Raw genomic sequence first — 20,206 nt, forward strand, 5'->3', positions numbered from 1 at the left:
ATGGGTCTTGTGTATAACAGATATTGCAAATAAAAACTGGGCAGTTACCCATGTCATCCAAATATTTCTGTAAAGCAGCTTAAAAATGAAATAAGTAATCTGATTAGTTTGTAAAAAGTTGGCTATTACCATACAAAATATGGTGTTATGTGTGCCAGTGCAGATCTTCTTATAATACAGCATGCTCTGGGTATTGCATTTTCTGGAGCGTGAAATATGGCAAGATAAAAATCGTCACCAAAAACTTGTAAAAAATGTTATGAAAAATACTAAGAGATTTTTGAATTAAGGCTGACTACAGAAAATTGAATGAATGTTTTCTAAGTGTAAAGCCAGCCTTATAGTAATAATGCCAAATTCTTCTCACCCTCTGTCTCGTATAGTATCCGGGTCTCTCTATGAACCCTTCTTTCTACTCAAGATCGCCATCATTTTCCATCCTAGCTACTTTCAGCATATGATAAAGGAGGGAAAATGGGTTACTTAATTCCTATGGTCACAATAAAATGCAGTATATCAAGATGTCTGAAGAGTTTCATTAATTTCTGGAAGACGTGTATTTCTCTGCTCTTTTTTCAGTCTATTTTTCACCTTGTTCTCAGTTCCTCCCACGTCTCCAGCGCCCGTTACAGATGCTCCTACAGAAATCCTAACTGTTCCCCCAACCACTACTGTCCTCACAACAACTATTACAGCCAGACCCACTACTACCACCACTGTTCTTACTACCACGGCTTCTGAGAGCCCTCCAACAACTGTGGCTAGCGTCCATGAAATAGGTATTACACCTTAAAAAAATGTCATTGTCATCTAGTGTACAGTTTTTTTCCATACTTAGGAATTGATAATGGTAATAAAGCTCAATGCTCCTAGAAAAGGGTTAGACTCAACATCAGTAGTGGTTAAAACTGCAAAGTGCTTGCAAAAATAAGCAATCTTGCAATTTACTTGTAATTAAAAATCCTCTCTGTTGACAAGGACAAATGGATATTTATTTTATTGTTTATGGATTTTTCCCAAGGTTACTGGCCACTGCTGCAGTCTAGCAGTGGTGGCTAAGTATGCACAGTGCTTTCAAGGTCTTTTTAATAGAGCTTGTAAGGCCTGATTTAGAGGTGGATGGATTGCTGGGGCGTACGATCAGTCACACACTAGTTCTCTTTCAATCCCGCAGAGACAAACCTGGCTCCATTTGTAGCATAGGAGGGAGAGCATAGTGTGTGCCAGAAGCACAACCATTTTTCTGGTCTGAACTTTCAGGAGTGCATCGCTTCCTGGCAGACAGGAAGACTGGAGGCAAGGGAGCGATGTGCTCCTGAAGATGAACTTTGAAACAACCCTTTTTAAGACATTATTGCTGGATGCCTATTTATAGTGACTCTTAAATTGTAGGTGTATGACTTACTATTAAAGAAGAATAGATTTCTATTACCTTCTCTTCATTCCATTCCTAAGGCTTGAGCCACCTTACTACAGTGAGCTAGCTATTGAGAGAGTCACTATACTGCGTGTGAAGAAGATCTGTCAAATATTTTTGGACCTGTGAGTAGATGTATGGATTTTGTGTTATCAGGAAAGTAGACCCAAACACTGTAAGCTACCTAAGATGACAGACAGAGGAGGTATCCACCCTCCCTGGGACAAGCGCTGGTTCTCCACCCATGGGGAGTTTTGGCTGCTGGGGGCCTTGGAGTTTTGGCTACAGTGATGTCAGTAGCACATATTGCTGCCTTATCCAATCACAAAGCTCACTAACACTGATGAGGGAGACAGTACAATCTGTAGTGATTAGCTACAGTGGTGATGCGCGCTGTCAACACTCATCTGAGCAGTATCGAGGAGCTTGCACTGGATTTGGGCAGGGTGAGCACTTGCTGTGTTTATTTTAGGTATTTTTGAGCATTTAAAGAGAATCTGTCAGCACGATTTTGCAATGTAAAGTAGAAGTCTGGCCATAATGGTGCCTTCATGCTGATTAAATTGTTACTTTCGGTGATGAAATCCGCTTTCTTGTTCTTGTTTAATCAGCATTTGAAGTTTTCTTCTAATGAGATTTTGGTGCACAGGAACTGGACTGGAGCTGTTATCCCGATCTGTTCATGTGCCAGCTTTGGTGCCATTTACCATATATACTCTTGTATAAGCTGAGTTTCTCAGCACATTTTTTGTGCTGAAAACACCCCCCCCTTGGCTTATACACGAGTCATTGTGACAAAAGATGGCGGGGTAGGGGGAGCAGTGGGTCACAAGAGGCAAGAGCCGGCGGCTGCGGATAAAGCCTGTGCCTGCTGCTAAAGAGAAATGAATATTCACTGCACTGGCAGTGAATATTAATTTGTCTTATAGTGCGCACAGTTACAGCCGCCGGCTTCCAGAAGCTGCCAGGCTATCACGGGTGCCCGCTCATTAAGGTAAGGCCTGGATCACACTTCCGTTTTTTAAAATCCGTCCAAATCCGTCGTTTTCCGTTAAAAAATGGATCCGCCATTTTTTTGGAGGATCCTTTTTTTGGTCCCATAGACTTCCATTAGCGGTTACCGCGGATCCGTAAAAAAAACGGATCCGTTTGCGGTAAAACGGAAACGGATCCGTTTTTTCACACAAAAACGGATGCAAAAAACCGATGGCGGATGCCAAAAAACGGATGTGTGAAACAGGCCTTATGAATATTCACCTCTCTCCACTCCCATAGGCATGGAAAGAGATGAATATTCATTTCCTTAATGAGCGGGGACCACATGATCGATCGGCAGCAGATGCTGCTGGCACCGGAACAAGATACTGCAAAGGCGCGCAGGGAAGTTAAGTAGGATGGTTTTTTTTTATGCTTTTCTCATCGGGTCCACTTATACAAGGATAGGGATGAGGAACCATGCATACAAGGATAGAGATAAGGAGCCATGCAGCCAAGGATGGGAATAAGGAGCCATGCAGCCAAGGATGGGAATAAGGAGCCATGCAGCCAAGGATGGGAATAAGGAGCCATGCAGCCAAGGATGGGAATAAGGAGCCATGCAGACAAGGATGGGGATAAGGATCCATGCAGACAAGGATGGGGATAAGATGCCATGCAGACAAGGATGGGAATAAGCCATGCATACAAGGACAGGGCCAGGGAGCCGTGCATACCAGGATAGGGATGAGGGGACAATGCATGCCCGGCTTATACTCAAGTCAGTAAGTTTTCCCAGTTTTTTGTGGCAAAATTAGGTGCCTCAGCTTATACTCGGGTCGGCGTATACACAAGTATATATGGTAATTGGAGATCAGCCATGAAATCAAACTGCGCATTCACCACCCATACCAGTGATGGTGCCGGTGTGGAATTTCAAAGAGGAGGCAGGTCACTGAAAAATCATTCATTTACGCACCAGAAGCAGATGGAGAGGCCATGGCAGGAGGAAGAGACACTATGTTCAGTCCCGCCCTTGTGCACCAAAATGTCATTAGAAGAAAACTTCAAATGCTGATTAACGGATTTTTTCACCAAAGTTATCAATTTAATCAGTTTTACAACACCATTATGGTGTCTTTACTTTACATTACAAAATTGTGCTGACAGGTTCTTTTTAAGGTCCACTTTCCTGAAAATGTAAAACCCTTTTCAGAATCTTACTTTTAGTAGGAAGCTGGAAACAATTAGGGCCTGATTTATCAAGACTGGCATTGTTCATGCCATTCTTGGTGAGGGGGTGTGTTGGAGTCGGACACTCTTGATTCATGAATCTGCAGTGTCTGAGTGGTGTGTGTCTTGTTCCTCTCCCCAACAAATCTCACTCTAGTCAATCACAGGAGTTAGATTTATGGTGTACGGAACGCCACATCTAGTCATGAATTAGATGAGTTGTGGCATCATGCCCCTGTCTTGCCCTTGTCCTACCCCTGCTCTACTCCTTTTGTCAGTGCTGAGATGGGTCAAACTGGTGTGAAAAGACTAAAAAAAATCACAAAATTTAGATGCCACTCCGCCTAAATTTTGCAAATTTTCAATGCTTTTACTCCAGAATTCTGTCTTGAAAGTATTGATGAATCAGGCCCTTATTGTTTACCTTGCCAGTCTTTGTAGGCCACTAACCACAACTAAGGAATTACAATGTATCATACTTAGAGATTATTCAAACGTCCATGCAAATCGGCATGAGTGCAGACCACAATACAACTGGCTGAGAAGGTCTCCCTACCAGAGCATGACATCTTCATATATTTCTATGAGGCTGTCACGCCCAGGTCGGGAAAGCTGTGGCCAGTCTGTACATTGTGGTCCGTTCTTAGGCCGGGGTCACACTAGCGTATGGCATTTGATGCGAGATGCTAACGACCCTCGCCTCCTGCTCTGCTCTGAGCGGGAGCCGAATGTCAGGCGACGGTGCTCCGAGCCTCTCGCACAGAGAGAATCAGAGCACAGCTGCAGAGGAAGCGGAGAAATTAATTTCTCCATCTCCTCCATTGCCGTATAACGCACATCACTCGGATGATATTCGAGTGATGTGCGCTGTGTCACTCGCACCCATAGGCTTATATGGATGCGAGTGAGTCGAGACTCGGCCAAGTGTCGTCACTCGCACGTAGAATACGACCGAGAAAAAAACCGCTGATGGGAGCTGTCCCATAGATGAATACTGATCCGAGTGCTATGAGATATCTTACCACATAGCACTCGTCCGTATTCATCACTAGTGTGACGCCGGCCTTAGACTGATTTGCACAGACTGAGACCTTAGTCTGGAGGCCCAAACCGGAAATAAATACTACAGCTGCGAATTGGTTTGTCACTAACCCTGCCGCTATCTGGCAGTTTTTTCCAGTTTCTAGTTTGGATTGTATATGTTTGATGAAATACTAGCACACATATACCAGGATGTTTTTCTGTATAGTATGCTATTGTATCTAACCTGTTGTAACTCGCCTCCCCAACAGCACCTGAACACTGGGACGTCAAAATATCCCCCAACAGCCACTGGGCAAACGTCACCTGGGTATATAATGTACAGATGGGCACTGAGGTTATGGTTGAGTATATTGACAGTAAGCATCATTTTGCATGTGGAGTGTGTGTAGCTGGAATGGACCTACTAGCCACCACCCACGACCAAACTCGGCTGCACTGCGCTCAAATATACAAAAGGCTGGTACTTCAGGAGGCGGTTGTCAGCGAAAACACAAATCAAAATTAGGCGTTATTGTTGCTATATTTTAGAGCATAGATTAGTAATTGCCCTTTTTTGAGAATGCATTATACCACCACTCCTGGAGTGCCCACATTGCATTAATTCAGCTTGTAAAACTGTAAGTTCAAGAAACCCGTTGTCATGTAACTGCATAGACATTTATGGGAACTGTTTGCGGTATCCATGGCCTAACCGAAACACAACTTCCTGATTGGCTTTACTTTAGTGAAACCGGCATAGAAAAAATAAGGTACAGAGATAATAGCGTCCCATATATGACTATGTATACGGTTGTGTAAAGCATTACATGAGCACATATATAAGGTGGCTAGGTGCGAACGGCAATTCACCATGCTTGGAAACATTGCATTAGTGGAAGATCTCGTCACCTCATATATTAAACCTTTGATTGGCACGTCCTGCATCACATACGCTTTGTTTGCTTGTTCTATTGGCATACTTGATTGGGTCAGCTTACCATGTCGTGTGCAGATTGACAATAGTTGATGTATACATATTGACAGCAAGCATATTACTATATATATGTATGACTTGTCTGATAATATCTGCAGGCTATCAGACCTTACTGTATATTGTAATAGGAATTTAGGTAAAGATTAGGGAAATGTTCAGTTTATATCTACAAGTTGCACTTATTATAAAGGGTCGTGCACTTGTGATATTAGTTTTATGAAGTGTGTGTATTGGTATTGTTCTCTAGTATGATATGGTCAATGTGTACTGTACATTAATTCCACAGATGTAAAGCTTTTGTCTGCAGAAACATTTTCTGCTTTTTCTCCACTTCTTTAATATTCTGTACATTGTACTTTAATAATAGGAGAGACTTTCTGCTGTTTGAATTCTCGAAAGGGAAGCTGTTCAAAAAACGCTATTTACCAGTAGGCTCAGGGTTAATCTGTAGGTAAATAGCAATATAATCATGTAAGAAATTAGTATAGTCTGCTTGGAATTATTGAGGCCACGCTGGGAGCTGTCATCACTCACTATAGAATGAGAGCGCTTTAACCGCCCACCGTCCATTTGATTGGCAGCTGGCTTTGCAGCATGTATGTGCAGAACAGGTTGTCAAAGTGCCAGGGTGTAATCACAGCCATACTCAGTGTGGTGAGGAGGGACTGTTACAGTACATCTTCCTGCACCACCCCAATGACTGGAAGCAAGCGGCTACAGGGAGAATATATGGTAAGTACATTTTCTTCCTGTACCCGCTGCTCCAGTAAGGGCACCTTTTAACGCTATTTACCTTCAGATTAACTCTATATCTGCAGGTAAATAGCATTTTTGAACAGGGTCAGTTCCCTTTAAAGTAGGAATTAGTGATGAGGATGTAAAATGGGGTATTTCAGTCTTGTACATTTATGACATATCCACAGGATATGCTATTAGTATAAAGCAGCTTCAGGTCCCATTAATGAGATTTATCTTGAGAACGGGGCCCTGACTTGAGATGCTGTCAGGTGGTCAGAATATACAGATGTATCGCTATTCCAACCGCCTCTCCAATAACAGTGATTCAAGTCAGTTACCAAGATGCAGGTCCCTGAGGATAGTCCATAAATGCGCAAGATGGAAATACTCCTTTAGAATCTGTGAGGTTTTGTGCAGTCTGTCTGGGAAGATGGTTGAGGGATGACAATTTGATCTGATTAATCTAGAAAAGTACTTGAGGCTTTTTCTATAAAATAGGCATAGCATTGATTATATACAGGGCTGTTAGCTTCTGGTATTGTAAGTGTAAAACAAAACTCTTATTAACCATTGCAATCCTTGAGTGAAATAGAACAAGAACATTGGATGTGTTAGATGTTGTGGGGGATTTTATACCAAGGTTGTATTTTATCCCATATGGTATGAGTAATGCCATTGAGAAAGATTAATGAGTAACCCCAGTTATGGAAAAAGTCTTATATTCAGGGCTACCATGTATATGAATGTTGGTGTACGATTCATTTGCATGAAGCATTTGCCGTGGCCTCCCTTTCCCCTACTGTCAAGTCAGACGACATTCATCCTCAGCTCTTTCCTATCAGGTAATAACATGAGCAGAACTGTTCCTGTTAGGGGTCATCACCCTACATCAATTCAACTGTCTGATCTGGTCCCTGGGATGACCTACAGAGTACGGGTTTATTCCCAGGAGCACCACTCGGTCACAAGCCCTTTTGTGACATTTGAGACCAACTCAGGTGAGGGCTCTATCTTTTCTGTGACAGCACTGATACATTGTTTTTTTATCCAGCTTGTATGAAAGATATGTCTTTTCAGAAATGCTATTAAATTGACATAGTTCATGTATTAGTGAAATGTGAGAGGAATTTGTTCTCGTGTGGAGATTACCAAATAATCCTGGTGCAACTTCTAATGGTGATCCTACTGTAAAAGCTCGATGTTGCACTAAGGCTCACCTCTTGACAAATGCAAATAACCGTCTGGTGCATGTTGAGCTTTACTCATTTGTTTCTTGTGATTTTAAGTTAAGAACCTTTTAGTTTTTTTTTCTTTTCTTGGATTGCATTCCTGTGCCTTTAAACAAAAGCAATGTCTGTACATTCTGTATGTCCACATGAACATAAGGTTGAAATTGGCATTTGTTTTTATTTATTTTTTTAATGTATTTATTTTTCTTACTTTTTGACCCTTGTCATGATTGTTTGCATGTGGGCAAATGTTTTAAAATGCCCATGTAAGATGCCTTATAATAAGTGTAGTAATCCAACTTTTGGGGGAAAATTTCCAACTCCAACCAGTGCTGGTATCATTAAATTGACATACATTTAAAAGTGTCAAAAAGAAACATAAGGTCTTTTGATGTGATACATCTGTCTTGTATAGACACACACGTATGTATATATACACTGCTCAAAAAAATAAAGGGAACACCTAAACAATAGAATATAACTCCAAGTAAATCATACTTCTGTGAAATCAAACTGTCCACAAAGTAATGGTGTGGGGTGGCATTTCTTTGGAGGGCCGCACGGTGTTGGGCTGTGAGCACAACCCCCATCTGTGGACGTCGGGCACTCAGACCATCCTCATGGAGTCTGTTTCTAAACGTTTGTGCAGATACATTCACATTTGTGGCCTGCTGGAGGTCATTTTACAGGGCTCTGGCAGTGCGCCTCCTGTTCCTCTTTGCACAAAGGCTGAGGTAGCAGTCCTGCTGCTGGGTTGTTGTCCTCCTATGGCCCCCTCCACGTCTCCTGGTATACTGGCCTGTCTCCTGGTAGCACCTCCAGCCTCTGGACACTACGCTGACAGACACAGCAAACCTTCTTGCCACAACTCACATTGATGTGCCATCCTGGATGAGCTGCGCTACCTGAGCCACTTGTGTTGGTTGTAGAGACTGTCTCATGCTACCACAAGTGTGAAAGCACAACCAACATTCAAAAGTGACCAAAACATCAGCCAGAAAGCATTGGTACTAAGATGTGGTCTGTAGTCCCCACCTGCAGAACCACTACTTTATTGAGGGTGTCTTGATAATTGCCAATAATTTCCATCCGTTGTCTATTCCATTTGCACAACAGTGTGTCAATCAGTGTTGCTTCCTAAGTGGACAGTTTGATTTCACAGAACTTTGATTTACTTGGAGTTATATTCTGTTGTTTAAGTGTTCCATTTATTTATTTATTTTTTTTTGAAAATTGTAGATTCACTCTGAAGGCATCAAAACTATGAATTAACACATGTGGAATTATATAATTAACAAAAAAAGTGTGAAACAACTGAAAATATGTCTTATATTCTAAGTTCTTCAAAGTAGCCACCTTTTGCTTTGATTACTGCTTTGCACACTCTTGGCATTCTCTTGATGAGCTTCAAGAGGTAGTCACCGGAAATGGTCCTCCAACAGTCTTGAAGGAGTTCCCAGAGATGCTTAGCACTTGTTGGCCCTTTTGCCTTCACTCTGCGGTCCAGCTCACCCAAAACCATCTCGATTGGGTTCATATCTGGTGACTGTGGAGGCAAGGTCATCTGGCGTAGCACCCCATCACTCTCCTTCTTGGTCAAATAGCCCTTACACAGCCTGGAGGTGTGTTTGGAGTCATTGTCCTGTTGAAAAATAAATGATGGTCCAACTAAACGCAAACCGGATGGAATAGCATGCCGCTTCAAAATGCTGTGGTAGACATGCTGGTTCAGTGTGCCTTCAATTTTGAATAAATCCCCAACAGTGTCACCAGCAAAGCACCTCCACACCATCACACCTCCTCCTCCATGCTTCACGGTGGGAACCAGGCATGTAGAGTCCATCGGTTCACCATTTCTGCATCGCACAAAGACACGGTGGTTGGAACCAAAGATCTCAAATTTGGACTCATCAGACCAAAGCACAGATTTCCACTGGTCTACTGTCCATTCCTTGTGTTCTTTAGCCTAAACAAGTCTCTTCTGCTTGTTGCCTGTCCTTAGCAGTTGTTTCCTAGCAGCTATTTTACCATGAAGGCCTGCTGCACAAAGTCTCCTCTTAACAGTTGTTGTAGAGATGTGTCTGCTGCTAGAATTCTGTGTGGCATTGACCTGGTCTCTAATCTGGGCTGCTGTTAACCTGCGATTTCTGAAACTGGTGACTCGGATGAACTTATCCTCCGCAGCAGAGGTGACTCTTGGTCTTCCTTTCCTGGTGCGGTCCTCATGTGAGCCAGTTTCTTTGTAGCGCTTGATAGTTTTTGCCACTGCACTTGGGGACACTTTCAAAGTTTTTCCAATTTTTCGGACTGACTGACCTTCATTTCTTAAAGTAATGATGGCCACTCGTTTTTCTTTACTTAGCTGCTTTTTTCTTGCCATAATACAAATTCTAACAGTCTATTCAGTAGGACTATCAGCTATGTATCCACCAGACTTCTGCACAACACAACTGATGGTCCCAACCCCATTTATAAGGCAAGAAATCCCACTTATTAAACCTGACAGGGCACACCTGTGAAGTGAAAACCATTTCCGGTGACTACCTCTTGAAGCTCATCAAGAGAATGCCAAGAGTGTGCAAAGCAGTAATCAAAGCAAAAGGTGGCTACTTTGAAGAACCTAGAATATAAGACATACAATATTTTCTGTTGTTTCACACTTTTTTGTTAATTATATAATTCCACATGTGTTAATTCATAGTTTTGATGCCTTCAGAGTGAATCTACAATTTTCATAGTCATGAAAATAAAGAAAACTCCATGAATGATTAGGTATGTCCAAACTTTTGGTCTGTACTGTGTATATGTGTGTGTGTATATATATATATATATATATATATATATATATACACACACAGAAAGAAAGAATAAAATAAGGAGATCTATTTTATGGTCCTATGTGCATATGGAAAAAAACAGATGTTGGTGGAAGGAAAGGCTGGCATGTTGGATTTCAACCTGCCTGATCCTTTACATGTGCTAGAGATAAGCTGCTGCCAGAGGCATCTGATAGATGATTGTTCTCATGTCCCTATTGAAATAAACCTTTATGTTCTGCTAACCTACATGTTTATGACTGGGTTGGAAGAAAAAGCTGTCATGAAGCTTTAGGCTAAGTGCACACGTTGCAGAAAATTTCTGCTCAAAAACCTGAATCCCTTCCCAGAAACCGCACCTATTTTTCCCGCGTCTGTTTTTGCGCGTTTTTTGCACGGTTTTGATGCGTTTTTTTCTGCAGCGGTTTCAAACCGCATGGAAGAAGCCAAAACCACGGAAAAATCCACAAAATTAATTAGCATGCTGCGGTTTTTACCGCGATGCGGTTTTTTCGCGGTAAAAAACGCATCAATGTGCAGAAAAAGTGCAAAATGCATAGAAATGACTGGGAAGCTTATTTTTAGCAGTTTTATAGCGGTTTTATAGTGAAAACCGCTAAAAAACCGCTGTGTGTGAACACAGCCTTAGGTTATGTGCACACAGCGACTTTTTAGGCTGATTTCGCATGGAATCCACCTGAAAAAGCACTACAAATATGCTCGTCATAAAATGAACACAATGCACAGCAATGTACATGAAAATGATTAGTCTTATGTCAGGTCTTTTAACTGGAAACCATGAAGCGGTTAAAAGAAGTGACATGTTCAATCTTCAGGCAACTTCCGCTAGTATCCCACCGGCTCTTTATACTGGAAATTATACAGCAAAAGCCACTGGTGGAGGAGCTGCCGCAATAATATTTGCAAAACCATAGTCGAATCTGCTTCAGAAAAACATGCACCAGCTTCGCCTGGAGAATCTCGGCGGCTGTGCCGGTATCTATACAGCGCATGTGCACATAGCTTTAGTCTTTCTACAAATCGTATGTGAAATGTTTACAACTTATGGCCAGTCAGATGGAATCTCCCTCTCACCAATGTGACTTTTTGTAAGAAACTGTTGATATGCAGTAAATATTCCATGTGATAAGATTACTTGTGCCTCTCTAGGATTGTACACAAGTCACCTCTATTGTTATTGTTGTTATTGCATGTGCAGTATGTTTACTGGTATTGATGTTTTGATATTCCATTATTCCATTGTTAGTTAAGATCTGTTCTCTTCTGATTTCCTCTTGCTCTTGAATATTTAACTAGAGGATTGTCCATCTCTGGTCCTCAACAGCCCCCCAAAAATACTGAATTTCATGGTCTCTTCACATGAGCTCCAGAGAATCATCCTGATTGACTCATACGTAGCCAACTTCTGTGCTGTAAAGGGAACCTAAAAAAGACTGCACTGTCTGGGTTGCTTGAAAGATAAGGTTGGGGATCAGTATTCAACAAATCTGTGACTTACAGATGTTCATTTTTTTAGTGCTATTCCTTAAACTTTTTTCTTTCTCTGTGTTGATCCTGTGTTCTTTGTTGTACATGTCATCAGTGTTATCTCTACTCATGTGATAAGCAGAGCTCTATTATAAGTTTTCTCCTTACCTCTGACAGCTTATACAAAGAATCAGGTGGACATCGCTACCCAGGGCTGGTTCATTGGACTCATGTGTGCAGTCGCGCTTCTGGTGCTCATCTTATTGATTGTTTGCTTCATTAAGAGAAGTCGAGGCGGAAAATACCCAGGTTCGGAGCACATACTTCAAACCTACATTATCTTCTATGATTTCTAGATAAACGCGCATTTGAAACATTTCTCTGATTACTTCAGAATTTGTATCTGTTCCTAACAGGAAAGATATATATCTTTGTACTGTGTAGCCAGTAGATAGAAAAATATTAAGATTTGAGAGTCCTCAGTGGTTGATACCTTTTAATGGCTAACAATTTGTTACCATCTTTTTAGTAAACTTTCAAGACTACTCAGGTCTCTTCATCAGGCATAGAATAAACTTCAGGAACATTTTATTTAATCACATCCAATTGTGGAAGTTATTATTATTCCAAGATCTATTGACTAAAATGAATTTTTGTGGGAAATCCCTTTTAATGTTCCTCTGTACACCGGTGTAAGACACTTAGCAGTGCTGTAATTTATTCTTCTGGGACTTCCATCTGAACCTCTGAGAAGCAGAATTCAGATCTGCTTCTGACCGAGCCATTAATTAGAATGACAGAGTTCAAATGTGCCCTTTTGCAGCAGGGTCCGTGTTTTTAGAGGAGCATAAGAACATAGTCTGCCACCTATGTTTCATTGTAGTAATTGGCCCCATCAGGGGCACATTTGATTCCTGTTTTTTTTAGATAATACATAATGTACTTAGCCTTCCACATTTTTTTTATTTCTTTCACCTTTCTGTCACCATAAGCCCATTTGACTTACCTTCTTTGCCCTCCCATATTAGCAAGGTATTTTTCATCCTCACTGGCTGAGAAAATCAATTTTTAAATACCCAATTATATGAACTAATATTCGAGTCTCTTCTTTAAGAAACTCCTTTATTAGCCAAAGTGGGGAGTGGTTACAAATGTGGGTCTCTCACTATGGAGGACTTGGCAGATCTCTGCATTACACAGACAATGTATTGATTTCAGTAGTAATTGTATAATACATCATTTCCCCTGTGAAGGTGCTGCAGGGCAGTAGAATATTTGCTGATTGCTGTGAGCCCAGCAGTAAGATACCCTGTGATAAGGATCAGAGAGGTTTATAACAAAACCTTTCAGTAAGTTATATGGTAAGGCCGAAGTCACACTTGCGTATGCAGTGTGAGAAACTCGGGCATCATTACCCGGCACTGCCGCCGACACTCGGACCGACGTGTGCGGCTGCATAGAAATACATGCCGGGTATTGATGCGAGAGACTCGCCGAGACTCTCGCATTGCACACGCAAGTGTGACCCCGGCCTGAGATATGTTTTCGGAGTAATAAGTTTTCAAAGAACATTAAAATTAGCCAGTTCTATTTGGCTGCACTAAGTAAACATTGAGTCCGTAGAGTAAAATTGTTCCACAATATTTGTAAGTATTGAACAATAAAGCAAATCGCAAGATCTGTTTTGTTAAATGTCGCAAATATAAGATTTACCTTTCTTATTTAAACTTTTCAGTCAGGGAAAAGAAAGAAGTGGCTCTAGGTCCCGAAGATCAAAAAGATGATGATGGTTCATTTGACTACAGGTAAGAGTAGAAGAATATGCAAAGTAATTTTATCAAGACATATACCGGGAAATACAGACTTACAAATGTATTCTAAATGTGCAATAATATATAATGAAAAGAAAGTAAAAAAACAGCAACACACCATATGTATTAATAAATAAATATATTACACAATGTGACATTATTATATATTACACAATGTAATACATTATTTTATTACATTCTTCTCTACAACATTGCTTAAAGGGGACCTGCCACTTCCGCAAAAAAATTTTGTTAAAGGGAACTTGTCACATGACATGAGAAAACGCTATTAATCTGCAGATATGGGGTTAATCGCATTCGGAACCTGCCCCGCGCTGGCTGTTAGACCCTCACTGCTGGGAGGAAATAAACTTCATCCCCCCCGGCACAGTTCGGGTTTCAGTCAAAGGGACTGCACCAAAGCGGGTTCAATCACCGCTCTGTGTATAGAGGTTGGCGGCTGTAACCGTGTCCCCTACAGTGACTACAGTCTAAGTGGTAGCAATGGGCATATTCAGAAAGCTATAGGTTATAGCTGTAGGTTAACCACATATCTGCAGGATAATAGTGTTTTTTCATGTGACAGGTTCCCTTTAAATAACTTGTAAAAATCCCTGCGTTCCTTTTTGATTTCCTTTTCATGCTGCACCGCCTCCATTGCAGAGATATTCACATATGTTTCTTCTGGAGTGCACTATGTGAAATCTCTGCTGCCAGTCCAACTGGGTGTTTTTCCTGGGGGTGTGTGCTTTTATTCTCCCTCCCAGTTGCTGCCAATCACAGCTCTGTAGCATCTGATTGCATTCCTGCTAAATGAGCTGCCGAGCTGTGATAGGCACTGTCTGATAGAGGTGAAAGAGTGACTGAATCAGATGAGCTCAGGGAATTTTACAAGGAATATAAATCCATTTTTTTCAGCAACTGACAGGTTGTTTTTAAGTCCATTGATGTTTGTGGGAATTTGTTTGGACTGTTACTGGGCCATTGCAGCACCTTGATTTTGCAGTCATTCTGGTGTAGATTTGGTGGTATGATTGGGATCATTGTCTTGTTACATGACCCAGTTTCAACCAAGCCTTATCTTTTGGATAGATAGACATTTGACTTTGTTTTTCTCATGCCTGGATGTATTGGTGTTGTGTAGATTGTGCTTGCTGTCCATGAAAACAATGTTTAATAAATATGCCACCATTCCTTAGTATTTCAATGTCACACTTGTTCAGTGCCCAACACACTGGTTCACAGCGTCACACACAGGACAGTCGTCCGCCGCTATCACAGACCGGCCTGTGCATGTAACGTCTGTGCCTTTGTCTCCTACTCGCTACCCAGGAAGGAGCGCAGGTGAGGGATGTTACTGCCTATGTGTCACCCTCTGTGCTTTGTGTGTGACAGACCTCCCTGAAGTTCTGAACAAAACATCCTCAAATAATCAATTTAACTGTATAGACAAGCTTTAAGATTGGCTGGAACACACTATGCCTCCCATCTACATCCTGAGCCAAGGATGCTAACCGCAAAAGAGCAAAGCTGGATAAGACTTCAGACCTAACAACCTAAACTGTGTTCAGTGTAACGTGATGTCAGGGATATAGATTATTCATCAGCCACACTGTTATGTGCTACCCTGCATCAGATTCTCTTAAGTGACCATTGTCAGCATATGTCCATGTGATAGCAACATGGTGTCTCTTACTGTTATTACAGTGTCTGCTTCTCTCTCCCTCCTCCACGTCTCTCTATTATGTCACATGTGCTCCTTTCTCTTCATAAAACATGCTCATGTGTCCATTTGTTCCATGAAGGTTTTTTGGAAGGTAGGAGAAATCCATTTTACCTTAGTAGGCTTTACATAACCATTAATGTAATATACTATCTGCATTAATCCCCTTAACTTCCCCCGATGACTATATAATGTGGCAATATAAATTAACCTGCCTTATTTCTAATTGACTAACGTAGCTGCCAGAGTACAGTGCCTTAACAAGTAGTAGAGGGGACACCGTTTATTCCTCGGCTGCAAGCTGTACTGATTTTAACTAAAAAGGGGTATGGATGAAAGTGGAGTCCTGCCTCAAGGACCCAACAGCAGCCTACGCACGGCTGGATACATGACAGTTTATGTGGATCAGTAGTAAAGCTTCACACAAAACAGAAATTAGAAGAAAATCCAGTAAACGGCTGGCCATCCCTTCTTTTGGTCTCCTGTGTAACCCATGTTTCTATTGTTTCTTCATAAAACACGTACAGACTGCAGCGCAGGGATGAAACAATGTGTTTGTCCCCTTTAGTTTTCTGTAAGTTCACTACGTAGTTACTAACTATCCCAAGTCAATGCAGACAGAAATATATATTTAACTCTAGCCGATTTGTGATTTTTTACTTTGTGTTTGGGTTTTTGGTGCTAGAAAATACTTTTTCTGGGAGTGGGGTTTCCCTAGGAATTTCTTGCATTTTACAACTTTCTAGCAACCCTATCAAATACATTCATAAGCCTTCTAGAGCGTTCTGTAGAGAATCATTCCTCGAGCATGACACTGCCGCTGAGCAGTCTGAAAATTAGGGTAGTTTTTGCTTGGTGGGTTGCACAGTTTAGTGACTTCTGTATTCGGTTTCCCGTGTCTCGGGCTCCAGATTCCCAGCCCCGCAGTGTGAATACATCATAGCACACTGCAGGGCAGGATCAGGCGCCTGCGAAATACGCAGGCGCGATGGCCTGATGTCAGTTCCCGGGCAGCGTGCACTGCGCATGCCCGAGAACTGTTGCCGGCGGGCGCCTGTGCTGTGTCAAGTAACGGCGACAGCAAGGTAGGAGGAGGCAGCGCAGGGCGGGCATGATTGACTGCGGGGAGGCGGCTGCTACAGGGGGACGCACCATACCTATGGGACGTATTACAGGTATGGGGACCTATTTATAAAAGTTAATATTTCGGCGTTCCTGGGGATAATAAACAGAAGAGCCACCTTAACAGAGTGCAGCCTTAGTGCTGCTGAAGGAGGCTCTTTTACTTAAAAACGCCCTGGGGGGGTGACAGGTTCCCTTTAACTGGCCACATCATGATAAAGCGGCTGAAGATCCAAATAAAATATAGTTTTTAGTTTTATTTTTTCATTTCTCATCTCCGTTATAGAGCTGTTAGAGTGTAAAGTATATATACTAATTTGCCCAAACATAAGCAGGAGGCGTCATTCCCAGAGAAAGTCAGAACAGGTTTTCTCTGTTATCTAGTAAGACTGACCTGTCTAATCTGATCTCACTGCCAGCACATACTGTGATTACATGTACCAAGAGGAGAGCAAAGCTGTGTGTCATGACATACACCGTTCTGGTTCTCTCCCAGATATCAGGGAATAATGCCTTGCTGCCTGGAATAGGCACACTGCAGCTCTCATGTCATAGCACTGACAGTGTGGGGGGAGAGAAAGAAGAGCAGAGCTGTGTATCATTACACACACCACTCTTCATACATCTTAGACATAGAGCTCTACTCTTCTCCTGACACTTGTAATCATAGTATGTGCAGGCAGTGCAATCTATGTGACCTAGGGAGGAGAGCAGAGCTGTACATCATTAAGGCTAGTTTCACATTTGCGGACGAAGTAGCTGCGGAGGGCTGCAGACTTCCTCCATGAAGCTCCGCCCCTGCCACGCCTCCTCCGGTCAGCTCCGCCTATTGCTGCATACTTCTGCATGCGGCCTGCGTACCTATATTTAGCATTAGGTACGCAGGTCAGTGCGGATGTATGTGGATGCCTCCGCATGCGTTGTTTTGACGATGCGGCGAACAAAACAAATTCCAACATGCGTTTGGTGCAGGTCGCCGCACCGTCAAAACGACGCATACGGAGGCATCTGCATACAGAGTACAGCATTACGCATTTAGAGAATTAAAGCAAGTAGGTAGTGATGAGGCATTAAATAAATACAGAAAATTAAATAAATTCTGTAAAAAGCAAATCAAGACAGCAAAGATTGAGACAGAGAGACTCCTTGCCAGAGAAAGTAAAAATAATCCCAAAATATTCTTTAACTACATAAATAGTAAGAAGCTAAAAAATGATAGTGTTGGCCCCCTTAAAAATAGTCTGGGTGAAATGGTGGATGAGGATGAGGAAAAAGCCAATATGCGAAATGACTTTTTTTCAACAGTATTTACACAAGAAAATCCCATGACGGATAACATGATCAGGGATAAAAATTCTCCATTAAATGTCACCTGCTTAACCCAGCAGGAAGTACAGCAGCATCTAAAAATCACTAAAATTGACAAATCCCCGGGCCCGGATGGGATACACCCCCGAGTACTGCAGGAATTAAGCACATTCATAGATAGACCATTATTTTTAATCTTTAAAGATTCCATAATAACAGGGTCTGTACCACAGGACTAGCGTAGGGCAAATGTGGTGCCAATATTTAAAAAGGGGACAAAAACTGAACTTGGAAATTATAGGCCAGTAAGTATAACCTCAACTGTGGGTAAAATCCTGGAGGGTTTTCTAAGAGATACTATACTGTAGTATCTGGAGAAGAATAACCTCATGACCCAATGTTCCCGGAGGCCACGGCAACATGGCGGCGGCCAGCAAGGGATGTGCAGGGGCCTCCGGGCTTGGAAGAAATGCCGGCAGAGCCGCCGCCGCCCCTGCATCGGAGCACAGAGAGCCGCCACCCTCACCCCACAGAGCCTACCTGCTCCTGCCCCAGCACAGCTAGCCCAGCCCAGCTGCCCCAGCACAGCCCAGCTGCCCCAGCCCAGCTGCCCCAGCACAGCCCACCTGCCCCAGCCCAGCTGCTCCAGCACAACCAACCTGCCCCAGCACAGAGCCGCCGCCGCACGAACCTGGACCACTGAATGACCCCTGTGACCACTCCTCCACCTGTGCCGGATCCCTTCCCAGGTAAGCTGAATTCAGACTGTAAGACAGACCCCCATTTGACACATTATTTTTTCCATATTTTCCTTCTGAAAATTGGGGTGCGTCTTATGGTTCGGTGCATCTTATAGTCCGAAAAATACGGTAAGTTCAGGACTGGACCAAGGGAATGCAGTGAACGTGGTATACATGGACTTTTCAAAAGCTTTTGATACGGTGCCACACAAAAGGTTGATACATAAAATGAGAACAATGGGGATAGGGGAAAATATGTGTAGGTGGGTTAAGAGCTGGCTCAGGGATAGGAAACAAAGGGTGGTTATTAATGGACCACACTCGAACTGGGTCATGGTTAGCAGTGGGGTACCACAGGGGTCAGTTTTGGGCCCGCTTTTTAACATTTATTAATGACCTTGTAGGGGGCATAGAGACTCTGCAGGGTAATCAATACAGAGGAGGACAATTTTATATTACAGGAGGATTTATGTAAACTAGAAGCTTGGGCTGAAAAATGGCAAATTAACTTTAATGGGGATAAATGTAAGGTCATGCACTTGGGTAGAACGACCAAGATGTATAATTATGTGATTAATTGTAAAACAGTGGGCAAAACTGTCACTGAAAAAGACGTGGGTGTATGGGTGGACGACAAACTCACATTTAGTGGTGTTAGGGTCGGCGGAACGCACCAGATATAAATAATAGAAGGTGCGTTTGCCGCCCGGGGTCCACCGTGCGGTAGAGGATAAGACCGTTGTTGGACAATGGCAGATACACCACAAGGTGAAGTACTGCGCTCGGGTTAACGTCACCCGAACACTAAGAGCGGCTCTGTTCAGACACAGAGTCGCTTTACAGAAAGCAATACAAAGGCGCTGGCCCTGTTAGCCTCACAGGATAACCAGCGGGTGGCGTTGCAAACGCAACCGCCACAGGACGCTGCTACCGCAGCGCGGCAATAACTACAGCTGCTAGACGACGGCGCCGGAAGGCCGGTCACCGACGGACGCTAGTGTGCAGTGTAGGAAGCACAGTGGCGCTTGGTTCGCCAGTAATGGGAGCTGACTATCACCAACACTCTGTCACCATTCATATTATCAGAGGGAAGGGGTTTCTTAATAAGTCAGTCACCAGAACATGCATCCATCACCATTCACACTCAGCATAATATGCTACACTATCGCATGGCCGAGCCGCCATGCGGGCTTTTTATAGCCATGCGCTTCCGGGACCTTCCAGTACCCTGGAAGGAACCAATCAGATCCGACGCAGGACCTGAACATGTGACCTCTGCTCTCCAGTTAGAGGTCAAGTTGCGGGCATGCCCAGTAGCACGGCACGAGGACTTAGCCTCTGGAGCGGTTCCCTGCTGAGCAAGTTGCGCTACCATTGCTGCACCAGAGGTGGCTGCAACATCCAGACTCACAGAACAAGTCTGAGCAGCACGCCTGGCTCGCCGTGATTGCTGAGCAGGGCCCTGAGCGGTCGGAGCGGAATGGGAGACCGCTGAATGTACGGCTCTGGATTCCTGCTGTGCAGAGCCAGAAATCCGACGCCTAACATTGCCCCTGTGCCTCACTGCGCTCAAAGGCCGCGATCAAGAG

The 20,206-nt window shown here is 43.0% G+C and overlaps 1 protein-coding gene across 14 annotated transcripts in view; it reads left to right on the forward strand.

Moving 5' to 3' along the window:
• NFASC (neurofascin) overlaps positions 1-20,206 on the forward strand; it is a 194,297-nt gene that overhangs the window by 162,108 nt on the left and 11,983 nt on the right. For 7 of the 14 annotated variants that reach the window (XM_073587192.1, XM_073587177.1, XM_073587180.1 and 4 more), the window contains 5 exons: positions 603-779; positions 4,918-5,025; positions 7,223-7,378; positions 12,091-12,222; positions 13,649-13,718. In XM_073587192.1, coding sequence (XP_073443293.1) covers positions 603-779; positions 4,918-5,025; positions 7,223-7,378; positions 12,091-12,222; positions 13,649-13,718 — 643 coding nt within the window. Of the gene's footprint in view, positions 1-602; positions 780-4,917; positions 5,026-7,222; positions 7,379-12,090; positions 12,223-13,648; positions 13,719-15,056; positions 15,993-20,206 lie in introns of those variants that run through there. The other 7 variants (XM_073587186.1, XM_073587187.1, XM_073587191.1 and 4 more) reach the window with 3 other exon arrangements.

The sequence above is a fragment of the Dendrobates tinctorius genome, unplaced genomic scaffold (genome assembly GCF_039654945.1).
Source record: "Dendrobates tinctorius isolate UK_male_01 unplaced genomic scaffold, ASM3965494v1 ptg000098l, whole genome shotgun sequence".
Lineage (NCBI taxonomy): Eukaryota > Metazoa > Chordata > Amphibia > Anura > Dendrobatidae > Dendrobates > Dendrobates tinctorius.